The sequence below is a fragment of the Vulpes lagopus genome, chromosome 11, assembly GCF_018345385.1.
Source record: "Vulpes lagopus strain Blue_001 chromosome 11, ASM1834538v1, whole genome shotgun sequence".
In the NCBI taxonomy this organism is placed as follows: Eukaryota; Metazoa; Chordata; class Mammalia; order Carnivora; family Canidae; genus Vulpes; species Vulpes lagopus.
This window is the reverse complement of record NC_054834.1, coordinates 37,631,648-37,654,451: the sequence shown is the minus strand read 5'-3', so window position 1 is coordinate 37,654,451 and position 22,804 is coordinate 37,631,648. Positions and strand designations below refer to the sequence as shown.

General features: G+C 33.1%; 1 protein-coding gene across 1 annotated transcript in view; it reads right to left on the bottom strand.

Moving 5' to 3' along the window:
• The window catches only part of USH2A (usherin), a 689,554-nt gene that overhangs the window by 584,390 nt on the left and 82,360 nt on the right, over window positions 1-22,804 (bottom strand). Inside the window, exons 9-10 of the mRNA XM_041722698.1 lie at window positions 7,635-7,830; window positions 4,354-4,484 (exon numbers count right to left, since the gene is read on the bottom strand). Coding sequence (XP_041578632.1) covers window positions 4,354-4,484; window positions 7,635-7,830 — 327 coding nt within the window. The remainder of the gene's footprint in view (window positions 1-4,353; window positions 4,485-7,634; window positions 7,831-22,804) is intronic.

Here is a 22,804-nt window from a genome sequence, read left to right as displayed (position 1 = left end):
TTGATGAAGTCTAATTCATCAGTATTTTTCTTTTATGGATTATATACGTGGTGTCATATCTAAGGACTCTTTTAAAAAAGCCTATGTCTCCCAAATGTTCTCTTTTTTTAAGTTGTATTTGTTTACATTTTACATTTAAATCTGTAATTCATTTTGTGTTCATTTCTGTGAATATGCAAGTACTAGAGGGTCATTTGTTGAAAGACTATCTTTCTCCACTGAATTCCTTTTATATCTTCATCAAAAATTGGTTAGTCATATTTATGTAGGACTATATCTGATTCCTCTATTCTATTACATTGGCTTATTTGTCTATCCTTATTCCAATACCACACAATTCTGATTAATATAACTACACAATAACCCTTGCAGTTGGGTAGAATGTTTCCTCCCATTTTATTCTCCTGTTTGAAATCATTTTAGCTACACTAAAACTTATATGCTAATACTATTTTATCTTTAATATATAAATATTAAATAGTAAAATAGTTAAAATACTATATATTTATGAACATTATTTTTAAAATATTATATTTTATAATATTTCCATATAAATTTTAGCATCCTATTACTATATCTACAAAAAATTCTTCCTGGGATTTTGATAGGAATTTTCTATAATAACTCGTATATTACTTTGAAAAATGCTGATACCTTAACTGCATTGAATCTTCCATCAGAGGAACACAGAATATCTCTCCATTTATTTAGATGTTCTTTACTTTCTTTTATCAGCATGTTTTGGAATTTAACACAGAAATCCTGTACATTTTGAGCAATTACAAATAGTATTATATTTTTATTTTTATGTCTGCAAATTAATTCCTAGCTTATAGAAATATACTTATTTTTTTGTATGTTGATCTGACATCCTGCAATTTTATTGAGCTCACTTAATAGTTCTTGAAGCAGTTTTTTGGGGTTTTTTCGTAAATTCATCAGGATTTTCTATTGGATCATTGTGTTATCTGCAAAGTTAAAGTTTTATTTTTTTCCTCACTGCCTCTTATTTCCTTTTTTTGCTTTAATGTACTGGCTAATCCTTCCAGTGCTATGTTGAATACAAGTAATGAAAATGGACAACCTTGTCTTGTTCCCCACTTAGGTGAAAGTATGCAGTTTTCCATTTATAAGGAGGATGTCGGCTGCAGGTAGGTACTGTTTTGTAGAAGTTCATTTTTAAGTTGAAGTTCTTAGTTTTCTGAGAGTTTTTATCAGGAATGGGTGCTGACTTTCATCAAATATATTTCTGCATCCATTATTATTACCATATATTTTTTTCTTTAGCCTGTGAATAAGGTGTATTGTATCATTTGATTTTGAAATATTGAACAAGAGTTGCATTCCTGGAATACAACAACCTTGGTCTTTGTGTTTAATTCTTTTTAAAATATTGCTGAATAGCCATTTGCTATGTTTGTTAAGCATTTTGGCATCTCTCTTCATGTGGGAGATTTGTCTGTGTTTTTCTTCTTATGTACTGTCTTTGTCTGGTTTTGATATCAGGATAATACATTCCTGAATGAGTTAAGTCACCCTTCTTTTTTGATTTTGCTGTAATGTATGTATGTATGTATATATATATGAGTATATATATATATATATACACACACACTATATATCTCATGTTAATTACTCTAAATGTTTGGTAGAATTTTATAGTGAAACCATCTGGGTTTGGAGGGGTTTTTTTTTGTAAATTTTAAATTATGAATTCAAATTCCTTAATAATTGTAGGGCTATTCAAATTATTGATTTCATGTTGGGTGAATAGGCAATTTATACTTCTTGAGAATGTGCTCTATTTTACCAAAGTTGTAAAATATATGTGTGCAGAGTTGTTGATAGTTATTTCCTTATTATACTGTAATATCTGCAAGGTCTACAGCAATACTTCTTGTTTCATTTCTATTAGTAATCTGTGTTTTCTCTTTTATTGTCAGTCTTAGAAGATGCTTGTAAATTTCATTTATCTTTCCATTTCTTCATTGATTTTCTCCATTGTTTTTGTTTAAATTTTATTGATTTCTGCTCTAGCTTTATGATATCATTTATTCTGTTTGCTTAGAGATTATTTCACTCTTCTTTTTCTTATTTCCTGAAGTAGAAGTTCAGATTATTGACTTGAGACTTTCTCTTTTAGAAGCAAGCACTGAATGGTATAAAATTCCCTTGTATCACTGCTTTACCTGCAACTACAAATTTTAATATTTTATATTTTATCTCTATTCAGTTCACTGTCTTTTTAATTTCCTTTGAGACTTCCTCTTTGACCCATGAATAATTTATAAGTGTGTTGTTTAGTTTCCAAGTGATTGGAGATATTTTTTGTTTGCCTGTGTTTGATTTCTATTTTGATTCCATTGTGGTCAAAGAACATATTCTGTATGATTTCAGTTATTTTAAATTTATTGAAGCTTGCCTTATATCCCAGGATATCTTCTATATGTGTATTATATATTTATTCTGCTGTTGTTGTGTGAACTGTTCACTAGATGTGAGATCTTGTTGGTTGAAGACATTGTTGAATTCTATATTCTTGATAATTTTCTTTTTCCTATCAATTTTGAGAGGGAGATGTTGACTTTTTAAAATTTTTATCCTCTCAGTTCTCAGTTTTTCTTCACATATATTGCAGTTCTACTAGTTAGTACGTACACATTTAGAATTTCTATGTCTTCTTGTTAAGTGGTCCTCTTATCATCCATAATATCTCTCTGTGTCGCTGGAAATTTTATTTGTCTATACTCCACATTACCTGATATTGATATAGTCAGTCTTGCTTTCTTTTGGTTAATTTTTGCATAGTATAAAATTTACAATCTTTTTATGCCTGCCATTTGTATATTATTATACTTGAAGTGAATATTTTTTAGAAGCAGACATGTAAATGAGACTCAGGAGGTAGAACTTTAGTTCATAGTTTTTTTCAGTAGTATACACCAAAGCTACTTGACCCTGAATTTTCAGGGAGAAAAATTATTTAAGTGAAAATTTTATATAATGCTCATATTGTAATAGCTATTCTAAATAATCATCTGACTGTGGGGTCAGTACTCAGAATCTCACTTCAGACACTCAACATTTATTTAAACAAATAATTATTGGGTGCTCATTATATTACTGAAACTGTTCTGTTTGTGTTGGACAGAAAAAGACAAAAAAGTAAGTTAATTCCATAAAGGGTTTAATGAAAGTAATATGGAATAATGTAAAAGAAAGTAATTTGAAAATGTTTATAACTGTGTGAGCAGTGAAGACATCTTAAAGGATATATCAATCTTTGGGCTGAGATTTGAGTATCAAGCAAAAAATATCCATGCTGAATATTTTTGGCAGATTTGTAAAGAGGAGATGTGTAAAGACAGTCTTTACAGATCAAAATGTGCAAAACTGTAATATGACTGTCTCAAAAACTAGTTCCTTAATATAAAAAAATAAAATTTTTAGAAAATATCTGTTAGTTATTTTTCTACTCTTAAGCTTTCCAAAAAAACATATAATGTTCTTTTATTAACTCACTCTGAAGTTCTTCAAATCGTTGTTTTGGCCAACTTTATACTTGGCTTTTATTTGTTAAAGCAGTTTTGAATGTATGCTGAAAGTTATAAGACCAATATATTTTGCCCTGAACTTAGTTATCTTCATGCTATAACTTAATTTTTTTTCTTTAACTAGATTGTGGGCTTACGTTTCTAGCTAGTGCATTCTCAATTATTTATAAGGGAATATGTAATTATTAAAAATTAATACAATCACTGAATCGATTCTTTAAAGTAAATTTGCCCTTTATATATTTATATATATAATTAATATATAATTATATATTGATTAATAAATATATAATTTTATATATTAGTATTATCAGAACAAAATTATAAAAACCCATTGTACTGTTAAGGGAGAAGACTGGAATAAGAAATTTAGAAGTAGGGCTACTATTTTAATTTCCATTTGGATCTAAATGTAAGTGACCTTTGTATACTATCTTCTATGGAATTTGGGAGGAGAATCATTTTTATTAATTCACCAATAATGCCAAGACGTAGACTCAATTCACTTCCTAGTTTACCTGAAATCACTTCCCTCTCAATATTTTCGACAAATTTAAAATTAAAAACAGAATGAGCCTTTCTTACATGCAAAGGACCACCCAGGTACATTGCCTTATACTTCACATTAAAAGTTGCAAAAGAACACTTCCAAAGCAACCCAACCATCTCTTAGAAAAGCAAACACACACATAGAGGGTCTCTTGATATATATATATAGACCTCAATTTCACTCATAGAACATCTCCCAAATTAGTTTCTGAAGGCGGGCAATTCTTTACCTTCAGTATTGAAAACCTACCTTATCACAGAGGAAGTTACCGTTCCTAGTGCCCACTTTATCACAATCACAGGGTTTGCAAACATCCACGGCGGAAGGATCTGCACCAACTGGCCGGAAAAAGTAATCCTTACACAGCTCACAGTTCCTTCCTGTGTTGGAGAAAGGTTATGCTTTATGACTTCCAATTCATTAAAATCAGCTGCATAATTCAAAATTAAAGACTGTATTCCTTTGAGGGAATTCTATAATTTTCGGGACGTCCATTTTAATGCACCTTTCATCTCTACCTGCCAATTTAGTGATCCAGAGCATATGAAACAATGAACCTGTTACAAACTGTGCTTTACTTCATTAAACTCCCATCTGTTATATAATACCACACTTCTAAAAAGCACTGCTTTGTTGGGCACTGTGAAAGAGTTTGTTTCTAAACTTAAAACTTTTCTTTATTTCTAGGACTAGGCACTTAATCTAAATTAAATATGAGAAATGTTTATATGTGAAGGAGATGATGGTTATACAGTTGGAGGCAAGTAGGCATGTAGTATTAGAAATATTTTTCAAGAATTAAATCTTGTTTTCAAAAAAGGATACTGTTCTAAGTATAATTTATTATTCCATAGTTAACATTATTAAAAGCAAATGTTTCTGCTGCTTATGGCCATTATTTTTTATTTCAAATAGCCAAATAGAAATTGATTATGTTTAGATATACCAAATAAGTTTCATATTAAATAGTAGAATATCCTGACATATTAGAAATATGAGGTCATTCCTACAGTTCACAATTTATTATTTAGAAATTTTCTCTTGCTACTTTATATAAGAAAAAATCCAAACTATGGGAGAGAGGAGTTCTAAAGTAAATGTGAGTAGTATATAAGACCACAGAAAGAAGCTGAAAGAAAACTCAAGACTATCAATTCCCCCTTAAACTCTCTGTTCAAACATTGCTGAGAATGGCTCAATATCAGAAGACTATAGAAATAACTTAATCAAGTGAAAAACACATTCAGATAGATATTGACCATGAACTAATGAAAAATTAAGTGAGTTTGTAATATTTCTAGAATATTTATATTTGCATATGATGATGACTCACAAATTTCTATCTGTAATCTAGAAATTTCTTCTTTTTATCATTCAGTGAATATTTATTGAGTGATAATCATGCTTCACACACTGCTAAGTGCTGAGGAATACACTGAAAGTGAAATATACATCATATACATCACTATAGCAAGTGAAATATACATCACACCCCTTTCACAGAGCTATCTTACAATCTATTGGGTAAGATGAGTTCTAATTAAATAATTACAAGAATAAATATGCACTTACAAATTGTGGTAAGCATAAGACGCCCCTAAAGTGTATTGATGATACTGATCTATTCTGATGCATCACAAAAAGCTTTTCCTTAAGAAAATAGTTTCAGAACTATTTCCAATTACACAGGATTTTTTCCTGTCTCTTGGAAACACTAATGGCAAAACAGAACATGCCATCTTCTCTCTAAGCTTTGATTCTCTTATGTTTACTCTCTCAATGGCTGGGACCAACATTAACCCTGTTGCTCAAATTAGGATGTTAGGATGGAGTCTTGACTCTTTCTTCCCTTACCTACACCCTACTCTATACCAGAAAATGCTGCCACTTTTCATTCAACCTACCTCTTGGATCCACTTCTCTCTATCCACACCACCTTAAATTACTCCAGCATTATTTCTTAAATGGAACCATAGTATCCCAAACCACATTTGGCCCTGTCCACTCTATTCTCCACTTTATTATAACCAGATGTGTCTTTCAAAAACATAGAACTTATATATTCTTATAAAATACCTTCAAGTGGCATTTATTAACCTGAGGATAGAAGCCAAACCCTTTATCATGGTTCATAGAGCCTTCTAGATCTGGCCACTGCATTCCTTCTTAGCATCTTCTCATACAATCTTCCATTTTCCCTCCCATCAATTCCTTTGGGTGCCATGTTTCTCTCTCCTCTAGGCCATTGCACATATGCTTTTCTTACTAGAGACCTCTGTCACTACTGCTCTAATTTCCTTCCCTTTCTCTTCTTCACTCTGCCCCTCCCCCTGCTTGTGCTCCCACACTCTATCTCTCAAATAAATAAACAAAATCTTCAAAAAATAATTATCTAATAAATCCATTAAAGCTTCAGAGTGGTACACTTTCAAACCCATCAGACTTGGGCCATTATATTTTAAAATTGAGATGATGCCTATTTCTGCTTTTAATATACCAGCGCTTCAGAAAACAGTAATTTTCAATGAAGAGTCAAAATAATGTATGCTTCTAGAATAAGACTTTGATAATCATCTTGTGCATTTGTTTTATTTTATGTTTTTTTTTTAATTTATTTGAGAAACAGAGAGAGAGTATGAGCAAGCAGGGCAGTGAGAAACAGAGGGAGAGGGAGAAGTAGACTCCCTGCAGAGCAGAAAGCCTTATGTAGGCTCCATCCCAGGAACCTGAGATCATGACTGGAGCTGAAAGCAGCCACTTAACCAACTGAGCCACTCAGGCATCCCCATCTTGTGCATTTAATTAGCATTTTTTAAAAAGAGCGTTCCCAGATTACCAGGATCCATGACAAATCTGAATAAACATAAACATCACTACACAAAAATCCAGATGTAATGGAAGATCAAGGTCACACAGGAAACTTAATATACTATACATACTCAAATTAACAATTCTTGAGTTTTTCAAAATATAGTTTAATCAAATCCCACATATTTTTAAAAAATAGAACTTTCCTGAAAAGCTATAGTTGAAAATTAGAGCGTTATTTCTGAAAACTACCTAATTATTTGGATTTATGAAAGTTTAATGAACAAGTTTTTGCTTTCTAACCTAACAGTATCATTTTTAAGTTTTTATTTAAATTCCAGTTAGCTAACATACAGTGTATTATTAGTTTCAGGTGTACAATAGAGTGATTCAACACTTCCCTACACCAGGTGCTCATCACAAGTGTGCTCCTTCATCTCCATCACCTATTTCACTATGCCCCCAACCTACCTCCCCTCTGATCACCATCAGGTTGTTCTCTATAGTTAAGAGTCCACTTCTTGGTTTTTCTCTTTTTTCCTTAGCTCATTTATTCTGTTTCTGAAATTCTACATAAATGAAATCATATAATGCAGTATCAAAACACTTTCTTAAGTAAGATAGCAATAACATAATTTAAAATGACATGCATTGGATAAAACACATGAGCCTCAAAGGCCAAATCAGCCTTGGTTATTTGTTATCTATGATTGGCTAGTTACCTGTTGTGTTATGCTCACAATCCTCACAGACCCCTCCACCTCCTCTGTGGTGCTCAAATGGAAATGGGTCCACTGAGATGTTGTAATGGCAGCTCCTGGAATGGTTGTTGCATTGACAGGGTTTACAATTGAAGGCATTAACTTGGTCACCTTGTTGGAAAGGCTTATCATTATAAAGAGGCAAGCAATGATCACACTGAAATAATAAAGGAACAGAACAATAAAGAAATATAAAGCTGTGATTTTTTTTTCTTTCTGTAACAGGCATTTCATTAGATATAGACTAATATCAAAGAGATAACAGCCAGCAACTATTGTTTTTGAAAAAATGTTTTATAAATCAGAAGTAAGCATTTTATAGGCAGGTAATATTTAAATGGTAAGTGCCCATGCGAGCTGAAACCACAAAACAATCTTTTTTTTCTTTTTAAAGATTTATTTATTTATTTATGATAGAAAGAGAGAAAGAGAGAGAGGCAGAGACACAGGAGGAGGGAAAAGCAGGCTCCATGCCGGGAGCTCGAGGTGGGACTCAATCCCAGGACTCCAGGTTCGCACCCTGGGCCAAAGGCAGGCGCTAAACCGCTGAGCCACCCAGGGATCCCCCACAAAACAATCTTAATAACCCATGTGAAAAGTTATGATTTTGCCATAGCCTTTATTTTTTTGTCAAAATATTAAAACTTGGCTTCCAGTTTGGGGTTCCACAATAAAGAGCTTGGGGTCACCAACTCTATGCTAACAAGTAAAAAACTGAATAGACTGAAAAATCTATAACTCTCCTTGGATCTCTAAAGGGATAAAAATAGGACAAACAGTCCCCACTATTGGAAGGACAGATTGACGGATAACAGAGAGTCTCAGTGACAGAAGCAGCAAGTCATAAGCAGAAGCTTCCATGGGAAACAATTCTGGGGAGGACAAAATTTAACTGTACTAACAAATTGCTGGAGGTTTGGTAGGAATGAGTCTGAAAATTGAAGAGTCCAAAGGGACCTAGTTATAATGGGGGCTCCCAGTATTTTGTGAGATTTATTTCCAGGAGTTGGGCCAGGTTCTTACTGCAAATATAAGGAGAAAATTTCTTAGTGCTTCTGGTAGAAAGAGGAAACCATTTTGAAATAATCAGTGCTCACTGTTCTTCTTAATAATATCTGCCCTCAGGAGAAATTAGTGAACCAGAGCCTAACCTGCTGGGGTATTATCAGAGCCTAACTAACTTAGGGAAGGGAAATACCTAACCCCAGCCCACTCTAGTCATCTTTTTCCACCTATGGGTAGGAGAGACAGAGATGCACATGTGAAGTTCACAGTCTAGAAGCACAAGCTCACTAAAAGACTAAGACCTAATCGTTGGACTATAGTGTGCTTCCCCCCACTTCACCACATTGCTAAAGGCCTGTATATAGCAATTCTTTTTTTTTTTTTTTCTTACCAGGTACATCATCTATCTATGAAGAAAAAATTACAAGGAACACTAAAGGCAAAAATAAAATCCCCAAAAACCAAAAAACAAAGAGAAGAAAACAAAAAAGAACAACAATAACAACAAAAACCTGCACAATTCAAAAAGAAAGAGCAAGCATCAGAATCAGATATGTAAAGAATGTTGGCATTTTTAGGCCAGGACTTTAAAATACCTATGACTAAAGTGCCAATGGCTTTGGTATGCTCAGGTGGCTCAGTGGCTTAGCATCTGCCTTCGGCTCAGGGTGTGATCTCAGAGTCCTGGGATCAAGTCCCACACTGGGCTCCCCACGAGGAGCCTGCTTCTCTTTCTGCCTGTGCCTCTGCCTCACTCTCTGTGTCTCTCATGAATAAATAAATAAAATCTTAAAAAATAAAATAAAATGCCAATGGCTTTAGTGGATAAAGTAGACAGCATGCAAGAATAATGAATGGGCAATGTAAGCAGATAGATGGAAATTCTAAGAAAAAAAAAGAAAAAGAAATGTCAGAGATCACACAGAAATGAAGAACACCTTTGATGAGCCTATTAACAAATTCAACTCAGCTGAAGAATGAATTTCTGAGGTAGATGATACATCAATAGAATCCTCAAAAACTGAAAAGCAAAGAGAACAAAAACTGAAAAAACAAAACAGACAATCTGACAGTGGGACAACTAGAAGTTATAACATACACATAATAGGAATAACAAGAAGAGAGAAAGGAATGGAATAAATATTTGAAATAATGACTGAAAATTTCTCCAGTTTAATGTTGAACACCAAACCACAGATTCAGGAAGCTTAGAGAATACCAAGTTGGATAAATACCAAAAACAAAAGCAAAACAAAACAACAAAATCTATACCCGGGCCTGTAATTTTCAAACTACAGAAAATCAAAATAAAGGAAAAATCCCGAAAGAAGCCAGTGTTTTAAAAGCACCTAACCTGTGGTAGAAAAATAGTAAGAATTATATCTAACTTCTCCTCAGATCCATGCAAGAGGAGATCAGAGCAAAATACTTAAGTGTTGAGAGAAGAAAGCCACCAACGTAGAATTCTGTACCCTGCAATATTATCCTTCAAAAGTGAAGTAGAAATAAAAACTTTCTCAAACAAGAATTGAAATTTGTTGCCAGTAAAATTTTCTTGCAAGAGGTGTTAAAAGTTCTTTAGAAAGAAGGAAAATACTATATAGGTCATAAACTTGGATCAGCAAAAAGAAAGGAAAACATCAAAGAAGGAAAAAGTGAAGGTAAAACTTTTAAAATGTTCTTACTGTCAGTTATAAATATGAAAGGAAATAAAAATTATAACAGACTAGCATTTAGTAGGCTGTAAGTTAACATTTGAAACTTTGAGTATTAAATTGTTGCATTTCTTTGTAAAAAAAAAAATGAGTAGCTGGAATCTTGCTTGTTTTCTTATCCTATAACTTTCCATCTGAGCAAGCATCCTGTCTAGGCCTTGGTGAATGGTTATATTGCTTCGTAAGTATGGAAGGACGGACTTCCATAATTTCAATATTTGTGCTTTCACTGTCCTCTTTATTCTATTCCTCATAACCACTGTCCTCATTTTTAAGTTATCCTTTGTTGAGTGGCTCCAGCTGCATATATAAAATTTTTCAAATGGCTGCACTGGACAGCCATTTCTGCTGTGAAGAAAGAAATGTTCAATTCCTTTTTTTTTTTTTTAATTTATGTTTCTGAAACGTCACATGGGTTTATTACTGACAGACTAGGAAGCAGCACAACATAAGCTTCTTTGAATGGATGTGCACTGACCAATCCCCAATTGACTTTGAGAGAAGAGTCACAATGAGTCACTGATCACAATATGCATTCATTGTTTCCGCAGTAATTTGTAGACTGAAGAGCCAGCAGCTAAATCTGTACTTTCTGCAATTGCTCACAGTTAATATACCATAATAAGTAATATCTGAACCATTTTGTTGAACCATGGTATTATCTATCTATAGTAACTGAAATCCATGTGTGTTGGAATTGTGCAAAGTAAATATTTTTAAAGATTTTTATTAAATATGGCCAAATTGGGCAGCCCTGGTGGCTTAGCAGTTTAGCACCACCTTCAGCCCAGGCAGGGTGTGATCCTGGAGACCCAGGATGGAGTCCCATGTCAGGCTCCCTGCATGGAGCCTGCTTTTCTCTCTGCTTTCTCTCTCTGTGTGTGTTTCTCATGATAAATAAATAAAATCTTTAAAAAAATATATGGCCAAATTTCTTCTGGAAAAATTAAATTCATCTATAGTCCCACTACCAGAATACCTGAGAATGCTCATTTTATATTCTGTTCAACTTAAAACTATTATTATCCCTTCACGATTTTAAGAAAAATATTAATCACTGTTTTAGTATGTATGTCTTTGGTTACTAATAAAGCTAAATGTTTTTCATCTGGTTCTTGGTTAAATAAATATAATCTTTTCTGAGAAAACTTCATTTGTACTTTGCATATTTTTTTCTTATTTATTTTAAATATCTTATTATATACTAAGTACATTTTTCTTTTTGCCAATCAAATAATGAGGACTTAGTTCATAGATTTTAATATATATATTTATATTTTACTATTTTCTTCTACTTCACTTCTACTTTACTGGCCAAAATTTTTAGCGAAACAGGTAATATATATCAGATAATCATGATGATAGCATATTTATATTATTTTTGAATTTAATGGAAATGTCTTTAAAGTTACAACCTGTCTAATGATGTTGACTATTTATCTTGAGTAAATTATCATTCAAAAGAAAAAATATGAATTCCAAAATAACAAGATGCTTTTATATAAAAATTATTAAATAATTTGCCAATCTTATTAAAGGTCCTGATTTAAACATTTAACCTATTGAATGACAAATTGTCATAGGTTAATAAGTTAATTAGAATCTATGCTTGCGTGCTTAGAATAAACTCAATATCATTAATGGTAAATAATGGTTGAAATTATTCAGGATTTTTACATTTATATTCATAAATTAGATTTTTCTATGTTTTTCTAAAGAAATTAAAATAAATAAAACCTTAACATTTTAATGCAGAATCAGTATCTACTTCAACTTATCAAGTTAATTTTAATATCTGAATGATCAGAAGGAAAATTCTTATTTTGTACACACCCAAAAACCTACTATAGTCTGTCAAGTTATATTGCATATAAAGTATGATTAATTTAAGGTAAGATTTAAAGTAAAAGGAGCATCTGGGTGGCTTAGTCAAGTGTCTGACTCTTGATTTTGGCATAGGTCATGATCTCAGGGTGGTGAGATTGAGCCCCACATTGGGAATCTATGCTAAGCACAGTCAGCTTGAGCTTCTCTCCTTCTCCCTCTATCCCTCCCACTGCTTACATTCTCTGTCTCTAAAATAACTAAATGAAATCTTTTTAAAAATATTGTACACATACAAATTTTCTAAATTATTTTTCTTGCCCCCTCATTTTTTGCTGTAAAATGTTTAATGTGACTTCTGAAAGTGCCCAATTTTTCTCAGAGTTACATATTCAAGTTATGAATTAGGAGAATCAAACCATGTAGTCTTAAAAAGTCTATCTATTGGGCAGCCCGGGTGGCTCAGCAGTTTGGTGCCTGCCTTCAGCCCGGGACATGGTCCTGGAGACCCAGGATTGAGTCCCATGTCGGGCACCCTGCACGGTGCCTGCTTCTCCCTCTGCCTGTGTCTCTGCCTCTCTCTTTCTCTCTCTCTGTGTCTCTCATGAATAAATAAATAAAATCTTAAAAAAATTCTATCTATTCATAATAATGATCCTTTGCAATTTGGTTTTTTTTAAAGAATGTTAAAAACTATTTGGATATTTTGGACAACAAAGTTTATTTCCTTTTACTATTTTATGCAATAAACATTCACTATTTCAGAACAATTTGACATATTTCATAATCATTATTGGGACAAACTAGAATCAAAACCATTGTTTACTGGTATTTATTTTCCTCTACTAGTTTGTAATTGAACAATTTCCACCCTTAATATTTTTAAAGTCAGAAAGAAAAAATATATACAAATTTGTCCGATGTGTCATTATTTTATGGTATTGCAAAATTTTTAGTGGAAAGCATATAGTTTTTCTTAGCTGTGGAAAAAGAAAACAAAAGACAAAGAGAGGAAAATGAGAATGGAAACATGATTTTCCCATTGGTAGTTCTGCATTCCAATAATTGGTAATGAATGCACTCTTCCATTTTGGCCAATTTTTTAAAACCTGTATCATATTTTTTTGGAGTGATGAAGATTCTCCTCAAAACCATTTCCTGCCCTTTGAGCTGGGATAGCTGCTCCTTTTCTCTTCTCCCACAGCACCCAAAACCCTGACCATGGGCCTATCACTTTGAACCAAAATTATTGGTTGATTTACATGTATCTTCCAGGAATTGCAAGCTATTGACTTTTGCACTCTCTGTCATTTACACAGTAGAAGCTTAATAGACAATTGCTGAGATGTTAACTGAAAGTTCACATGACTATAACATGAATATCCAAAGTAGTCATTCTTCAGAAAATGTAGAGAGGGGCATAATGGGAACAATGAATAAATAGGAAGGTTTATGTTAAGACTTCAGAATTGGCTGTTATTAGATGATTTGCAGTAAACAACTTACAAAAGTCATTTTGTAAAAGAAAGATAATGTAGCAATCATCAGAATACTATCAGTTATGGCTCTCTGCCCCCAAAAAATTAAAGTGGAGGAACTGACCTCTTTAAGATTTTTCACCAGCAACAACTATTTGTAAATCAAATTATACAGAATCCAATGTTAGATACTAGGTATAAGCTTGAAGTCAGACATTTTAATTCAATTACTGGTGCTGCCACTAGTAACTAGTAACATGAAATGCAGACTGTCTACGTACTGTGCCGTCTAGGAAGTGTTTAACCTGGGTTATTTCATTGAATCCTTTATTTAGGCTTTGGGTCATATAAATATCCCACATCTGATTTCTGTCTGCTGATTCGCTAGCCCTGTGCTCTCATATAATTAATTCTACCTCTTTAAGCCTTATTTTTCTCATTTATAACATGGGGGTAGTAACAGCTGCCTCATCAGGTTGCTGTGAAGACCAAGTGCTTAGCAGAGTGTCTGTTACATAGTAAGCCTCCAGCCAACATGGTCTACTACTTTATTAATAGATTAGCAACTGAGGGTTAAAGAGATTAAGCAACATGAAAAATGTCATTGGACAGGAAGTCCTTGAATCTACCTTCTGTGAATCTCAGTTTCCTCACCTCTAAAAGGAAGACAACTCAATATCTTACTTATTTTTGACTCAAAATAATCTACGGATAAGCGGTATTATTAAAATAATGCCTAACACAAAGCCTGGCACATGTCACAAATTCAAAATCTGGAAGTCTCAAGACAGAGGAGAAGGAAGGAGGAAGAGGAGATATTTCCAGCATTGGTGTTGGTCTGAAATTTGAGTGACAAGAGCAGTATATAAGACTGCCCCTGTGCAATATACTAACTATAACATTTAACAGAGGATTCTGTGATCATAAATGTTCTAGTGCATGGTCTGATTTAGAAAATGTAGCCTACATAATGGAGCAATGAGTAATTAATGACCAAACTTCACTTCTGGTAAATTTTATCATCTGTAGCTATACTACAGAGAAGGCCTTATCTACACTTATTTCCTAGGAGCCGTCAGATATCATTAGCATATGACTATCACTTCTTCTAGTAGGTTTAACTGTGGGGGAGATACATTCTAACTGGTTAAATAGAAGAATAGATGAAAACTCACTTTCTGAGTTCCTGGCTTGAAATGAGCTCATTAAGTTCTCTTCCCCAGGTCAATTAGCCATGCAATTAATCTCATTTCCAATTTTTTTAAAAAAGTCTATCACATTGCAAAACTTTGGCCAAATGCAAAATTTTGCTACAATACAATGCCAGGAGTCTATTTTTTTTCACTTCATTTCAAAGCCTTCTTACTGATAACTTTACTCACCTGATGATGGTGTTTTTATTATTCAAGTTATGCTTTCTTGAATAAAAGGTGGTGGAAGTGATGATATGGAATCTGTGGTCCTGTCATACTGATTACAGATGCAGTTTGTCTTTTACAAAGCAACTGCCGCCTGTTTGAGTTTGGGACGTTGCCTACATGAGTCAGTGGAGTAAATCCAGCAAAAACATTCTTTTTATATTTTTATTGAAGACACTTCTGTTTTTTGGTTGTGATCTAAAAAATAAACCTCATTTAAGATTTTATCTTTACTGTTAACCTAAAAGTCATTATCAAAAAGGCTTGTAAGTAAGATGACACTGAATACTATATCAATGTTTCAAAGATACAATCCTGGCTTTTTTAACATTTAAAATCAAAAAGGAATTTGCCACTGACCTAATTGAATGATTTTACTACCAGGTAGCTGTTATTGAAAAGCCTCCCTTCTGTGGACAATAAAAACCTGCAGAAATATTGGTAACATTTTATCTCTAATTAAAGAAAACAGCATAGCTATCATTTTCCACTCAAACTGAATTTTTTAAAAAATATATTATAGTACTAAGGTGGTAAGAGTTTGTAGAAAAAGCCAGTGTAGACACTGGTTATGAGAGGGCAGTTTATCCACACACACCAGGACACTCCATTGAACCCAACAATTCCAGTGGGAATTCAAAAAAGTACATTTTTAAAACTATCTGAGGATTTTTTTTAATTGTGAGGAAAAGGATACAATGACCAAAAGAGAATGGCTTGGAAATGTCATAAATCTTCAAAGAAATATAATGAGTAATTATTTTACAGCTTCACTTTTAAGTTTTGAATTGTCATTGATACTTACCAGACATGGAAATTCATAAGAGGGAGATAATATATAGAAATATACCCTTTGGAAGTCTCCTCGAAATATATTAAGATTTTGTAGAGTTTTTGTTTCTAGATAACATATAATATTTTGAGAAGATAGTATGAAATATTCAGACATCTCCAAATTAGTATGAAATATAAGCAAAAATCTTTTATTCATTTTCTTGTTGGATCCATAAAGACATTTTTCTATGTATTTGGAGTTTTCTACAATAGAGTATTTAATATAAATAAAAATGTGAAACTTAAAATAATTCCTAAGTATAAATATAGAAGAGTAATCATAATATATTTTGAATTTAAAAACGAAGTTAAAGATAACATCTAAAGTACAATCCTATTTTTTAGAGAGGAGGATTCATCTGTGGACACAGATATGGAACTTCTTTAAGACAGAGAGAGATGATACAGATTTGCAATAACAATAATAAAAGATCTGTAAGATATAAACTTAGAGCATTTGCCGAGGTTATCTGTGGGTGGTGGAGTTATAGATGACTTTTACTTTGTACAAGTTTATTTTTTTTCCCTAGGGTGCATTTATTACTAATGTATTAAAAAATTGAGGGCAAATAAAATGCAACTGCATGGATAGTTACAAGAAAATTATACACAATTTTCATGTAACACTTCACTAAGAAAAGCTAAGAAAATTAAAATGTTCCAGTTTTAAATTATACACAGATCAGTAAGATACTACAGAGAAAATGATTATCTTTTCAAGTACACTGTAGTCTGAGTTTATGAATTATCAGCAAACAGTGTGAATTTTTTACAGATATAAATGTGTCCAAACAGTGAGATTAATAAGGATTTTGAGAAATGACAGTCAAATTTCTGTTGTGAAATTTAATTTAAAAGATAAAGAGCTGAGGATCCCTGGGTGGCTCAGCGGTTTAGCGCCTGCCTTTGGCCCAGGGCACGATACTGGAGTCCCAGGATCAAGTCCCATTTCGGGCCCCCCCGGGATGGAGCCTGCTTATCCCTCTGCCTGTGTCTCTGCCTCTCCCCTCTCTCTCTGTCTATCATAAATGAATGAATGAATGAATGAATGAATAAATAAATAAATAAATAAATAAAATAAAATCTAGAGCTAAATGACACACTGATACATTGGCCTTTGAGCTTAAGGATGATGCTGTGTCACTCTCATTTAGTGTACGTTGCAACAGATAAAAAGACAAGGAATACTTTGTAGTCTATTCTTTGATTATAAAATTTCATGAAACTTAAATTTTTGGTCTCATAATTGTGACTCTATACAATTCCTCTTCTATATAGGGATCCCAGAGAACCATGACAAAATAGAAGTATGAGTAACTTTTGAGTAAATTATGAGAATTATGAGTAAATTTTTGAAATCTCCCAATTTTTTTCTATCTTTTCTATCAAGGACTTCTAAAGTTTTATTTAAAATGCAATAACAGGGACACCTAGAGGCTCAGCAGTTTAAGTACCTGCCTTTGGCCCAGGGTGTAATCCTGGAGACCAGGGATTGAGTCCCACGTCGGGCTCCCTGCATGGAGCCTGCCTCTCCCTCTGCCTGTGTCTCTGCCTCTCCCTCTGTGTGTCTCTCATGAAAAAAATAAAATCTTTAAAAATAAATAAATTAAATAAATGAAATGCAATAACATTTGTGTGTATTTTATTAAGTTTCTGAACCAGGTGGTATTCTACTTAATGTTTTTCCCAATCTCCAGTTGATCATTTGTCACTATCAATTATATACTTCTTTTATAAGAACTGGATTCCTCCTGATATGTCCCTGAGTGCTCAAATTATAAGAATAGAAAATGGGTATATCAGAGTTGAGGACCTATATTACTGATTCATTTAACTGCTTTCATTTTGATAGCTTCTTAAGGGCTACTAATCAACTCCATGAAGTTGCAGCTAAACACTTGGACATATTCAGATAGGATAGGCATAGAACAATCAGTGAATCTGGAAGACACTAATGAAAATCTATTTTATTACATTATATTCTAATAGTACACAATGGTATTTCTGTCTTTTGGATCATTAAATTGGAATAGTGCTCTTTTGTTACCATTATAGACTAGTAAAGACAATCTGCCAAAAAATAATCCACAAGTCCAAAAGCATTTCTACCAACCCACACCTCTTACTCTCAATTTTGATCCACTATTATGAATATCTTCAATTTTACAGAGAAAAATATGAATTTCATATTTATTCAGTCACTTATCCAACAATCTTTAATTACCATTATGTGCCTTTGAAGGAAGAAAGAAGAAAATGTCTTCTTAGGCAAAGATACATCAAGTCCCTGGGAGGGTTGAGGTAGGGGCTGGATTAAGGAGGGTCGAGAATCTTCCTGAAACTTACAATACTGCTCAACAGACTTAATAGAGTCGATGCTCTTTGAAAACTCAAGTTCAGAAAAATGACCACAAATCATCAAAAAAAACCTTGTCTTTAACATTCACAGATTAAGAAAACAGAAAAGTGAACAAACTGCTTTTGAATTATTTCAGTAAATGAATGGGTTTCTTAAATGTTCATTTTATTTTTTATCTAAATTCAGTTAGCCAACATATAGTACATCATTAATCTCAGATATAGTATTCAGTAATTTACTGGTTGCGTATAATACCCAGTGCTCATCATCACATCATGTGTCCTCCTTAAATTGTTCATTTAAAAAAGTCATATCTGGAGGGGTGCCTGGCTGGCACACTCATAAAAGCATGCAATTCTTGATTTCGGGGTTGTGAGTTCAAGACCCACATTGAGTGTAGAGATTACTTAAATACATAAAAACCTTTAAGAAGTTTTTAAATTAAAGATAAAAAGTCACATCTGGAAAATCTGTAAAAATTATTTAATTTCTCAGTAATTTAAATAATGAAATAACACTTAGTAAATAATACAAAAAATTTAGGGGCTCAAAGGATAACTATGGGTGCTGTCTTATTTTATTAAACACTTATAGGAAAAATAGCATATTGTCTATACTTTTTAAATCGCGGCAATTATCATGGACTATTTTAATAGTTCATTTACTTATCTGTTGTTCATATTTGAGTCCAAGCTTCTTCAATCAGAAATTAGATTTTATTGATGTAATCAACCATAGCATAATGCTTGAGACACTGTAACTGCTCAACAAATGCTTATTGAGTAAGGAAATGAACAAATGAATGTATGAATAAACCAATGAATGAGTGATGCAACAAGAGCTCATTTCTATTAATGAATTAATTTCCTTCATTCCTGGTTCTAGCAAAAAGCCAAAGTGAAAGAAAATTATTTTTATTTCCTTTTCTACCATCAACAATAACCAAAAACATCTTTATTTAGGCAATGCTTTACTTGCAATAAGAATATCCCATATGTTATGGTGTCAGTCCTAAGTTATTCATATTTATTAGCTGACTAAATCTTTCCAATAACCTATGAAGTGAGCATTGCTATTACCTTTATTTTACAGATGAGAAAACTAAGGAATAGGAAAAAAACAATAATTTCCTAAAGTCACCTACTGGAATGACAGTTAGTATAAACTAGTGTAAAAATTTGTAAGGGCCTCAATGCTTGTTAAATTTTATTCATTACAATACTCCCAGTGCCTAGAAGCCCTAACACTTATTAGGCACTCAATTTATGTATATATATATAAATATATACCATATATATAAATATATACATAGGTACATATATACTCATATATGTGTGTGTATATAATATCCTCCTTTATTCTCCTTTAGAATTCTCACTCCTAATCACCATGCTGTGCAGGTTCCAGGGATAAAAAACTATTTTGGGGAGAGAGGTGTTGAGTGGATCCATTGTGGCTAACTGTTCATACTTACCTCCTTATCTGCTCAGAGTCTAAACTGGATGACAGAGTTCTGGAAACCCAAGGTTGGAAACATTCCCCGCCTGCCCCCACCACAGCTGGAAAATTCAGAGTATGTAGGCAGCCCCTGCCTGTGTGGGAAGGGGAGGAAGGCAATCCATTCCAGAGTGAGAAATTATAAAATGCTCACTTTTTAGAAATCAGTATGGTACTACTTATTGAGCTAAAAGAGGCAATTTGTCCAACTATTCCCAAATGGAGTAAATGAATTAGAGATCTTCTAAAAGTCAGCAAATTGCTCCTTTCTCATCAGATCAGTATGTTAGAAATTTTAAGAGCCTAAATCTCTAATAATAATAATTGTCTTCTGGCTCTATTCACAGCTTCCTCTTTCCTTTGGATGTAGCAGTTCAATTGTAATTCAAATGATGTAGTTTCAGGATAATTTCTTTTGTCTACTAGATAGAGAAATCATCTTTATAAACATAAAAACTTCAGTGTACTCATATAACTACTTTTCCCAATAGAGGTTTCCCTATGAAGCTCTCATGCTCTAATCACAAAAGTATGATTAAACAAACTTGCTAATTTCTTAGCAATGATAGACTGGGTGGGGTGTGGGAAGGTGATGAAAGCACAGATGAAACTTCCAACCACATAAAGATCGAGACAGAGAGCGGCTCACTGACCTGCACACGATAGGTGATCAATATGCTTGATGAATGCCTGAATGAATGACCTAATAGACTGTTTACATTTATGACATGTTACAGGACTGCACCTTAATGTTTCTAGTATTTATTTGAATAGTAACATTAAAGGTTTAAAGATAAATGCAATATTTTCCTGCAGATTTTTACCTACAGATTATTATGTAATCTCAATTAGCAAAGTCCAAACAATTACCATGCCTTGCCAATGAGAAGACAGAGATGTTCATGTATTTATCCTTCAATTCTTTTCTCAGTAATTACCTTTCCCCTGGTTAGAAATTCTCATATAATTAAAGTGCCCACATAAAATATGTACTTAGCTGCTCTGTAGGTGCTGAAATTAGTAGCAAAAATTAAATAACTACTCATGCTGTTGGACAATACTGATCAGACATTTGTGGTCATACAATAATCATGAACACATAATATACATAGCCTGACAATTCAACCATTAATACATATTGTCTACATTAAGGAACTTACTTATTTCTGCAAAGCCTTGTCTGTACCTCTGAAGGCAAAGCTCAATGGAGGGTTGGAAAATCATCCAATAAAACAAATTCTGGTAACATGGGTAACAAAATCAATATTTGTAAAAATAGAGACTGAAGGCAGAACCATTTGGACAACTGCTTCAGTTCTTTTTTTTTTTTTTAAAGATTTTATTTATTTATTTATTCATGATAGACACAGAGAGAGAGAAGCAAGACATAGGCAGAGGGAGAAGCAGGCTCCATGCAAGAAGGCCAATGTGGGACTCAATCCCATAACTTGGGGATCATGCCCTGAGCCAAAGGCAGACGCTCAACCACTGAGCCACCCAGGTGTCCCTCCTTCAGTTCTACACATGGTCTACATAAAAATATAACTGATTGGGGGTACCTGGGTGGCTCAGTCCATTAAATATCTGATTAGATTTCAGCTCAGGTCATGACTCCAATGTCCTGAGATCAAGCCCCACGTGGGGCTCCATGCTGAGGGCAGAGTCCTTCCTCTCCCTCCCTCTCAGTCCCTACCCCCACTTGTGCTCTCTCTCTCGCTCGCTCACTCTCTCTAAAATAAACTCTTTAAAAATATATATAACTGATAGTCCATAAACTTGTAAAGAGGGAACTTCAGACTATGGCTTATCAATGCAGACCATCTAACAAAGTCTAGCTGTTGAATGAGACAGATTGTTTTGAATGACAGGCACTGGAATTGTATTAATATTGAATATTGGTCATTGTTTAATATTTGATTTCTCCCTTGGCCTGCCTGCTCTTCTTGATTGCCTCTTTCCCTTTAATTGTGAGACTTGTCAGGACACTAAATAAAAAAGACACATACGAGATACTTTTCTCCCAAGAGTAGAGAAGGAGGACTTTATGGTTTCTTCCAGTTTCTAAATGGTGGCCAAGCCAAGCCAATCTCATGATCTGGAGATCATAACCTGAACCAAAACCAAGAGTCAGGATGCTTACCCCAGGCACCCCACCACTATGTCTTTTAGTTCTTAGGGTTTCTCTACACTTAATGAGTGGACACAAAAATTCATCTGAGTTACCATTTAGATAGAAAGCCATTTTATATTGGAAATTTTATCTAATGTTAAGCTTGAATATCAGATTAGTGAAATTTAAAAATCCTTTCATTAGTACAGCAACATTTAAATTTTTCTTAAGATTTAAAATGTCAATGATGTTTATATTATCTATTAATTATAAATTGTTGGTCTGAATAATTTGCTTGCACCACAGTCATCTCCATTTATTATAGTAATTAGTGTCTGCCAGGCAATCTTTTCTGACTTTCACAAATGAAAGTCCTTCAATATTTTCAAATACTTGCATCTGTAATCAAGATGTTATGGCTGTACTGTAGCATAATGTTCTACACATAGAAGGCATTTCATAAATATTTGTTGAATGAAGCTAGCAAATGATCAATCTTCACCTTAGAACTATAAAGGTACACAGTAATCATGAATTTTCTAACAATTATTCCATGCCAAAGAGAGTCACCTCCACTCTGTTTTTAGCAGTAGCATGAATACTTAACATAGATGATATGTTCCTGATGGATTAATAAATCATATTATAATCTTTTAGAAAATCTATATTAAAATATTTAGGACTGCAAAATTTATAAATAATAAAAAGCAAACAATTGTGCTCTTTTATTCGCCACCTGATTTAAAACACCATAATATACATTCCACTCTGAACTTAGTAATATTCATTCACGTGCTTTTCTTCATATTTACCCTTTAAATTTATGTATTACTTACTCACAGTATTGTTTTGTGTGTTTTTAAATTTCACATGGTATATGGTATATATTAT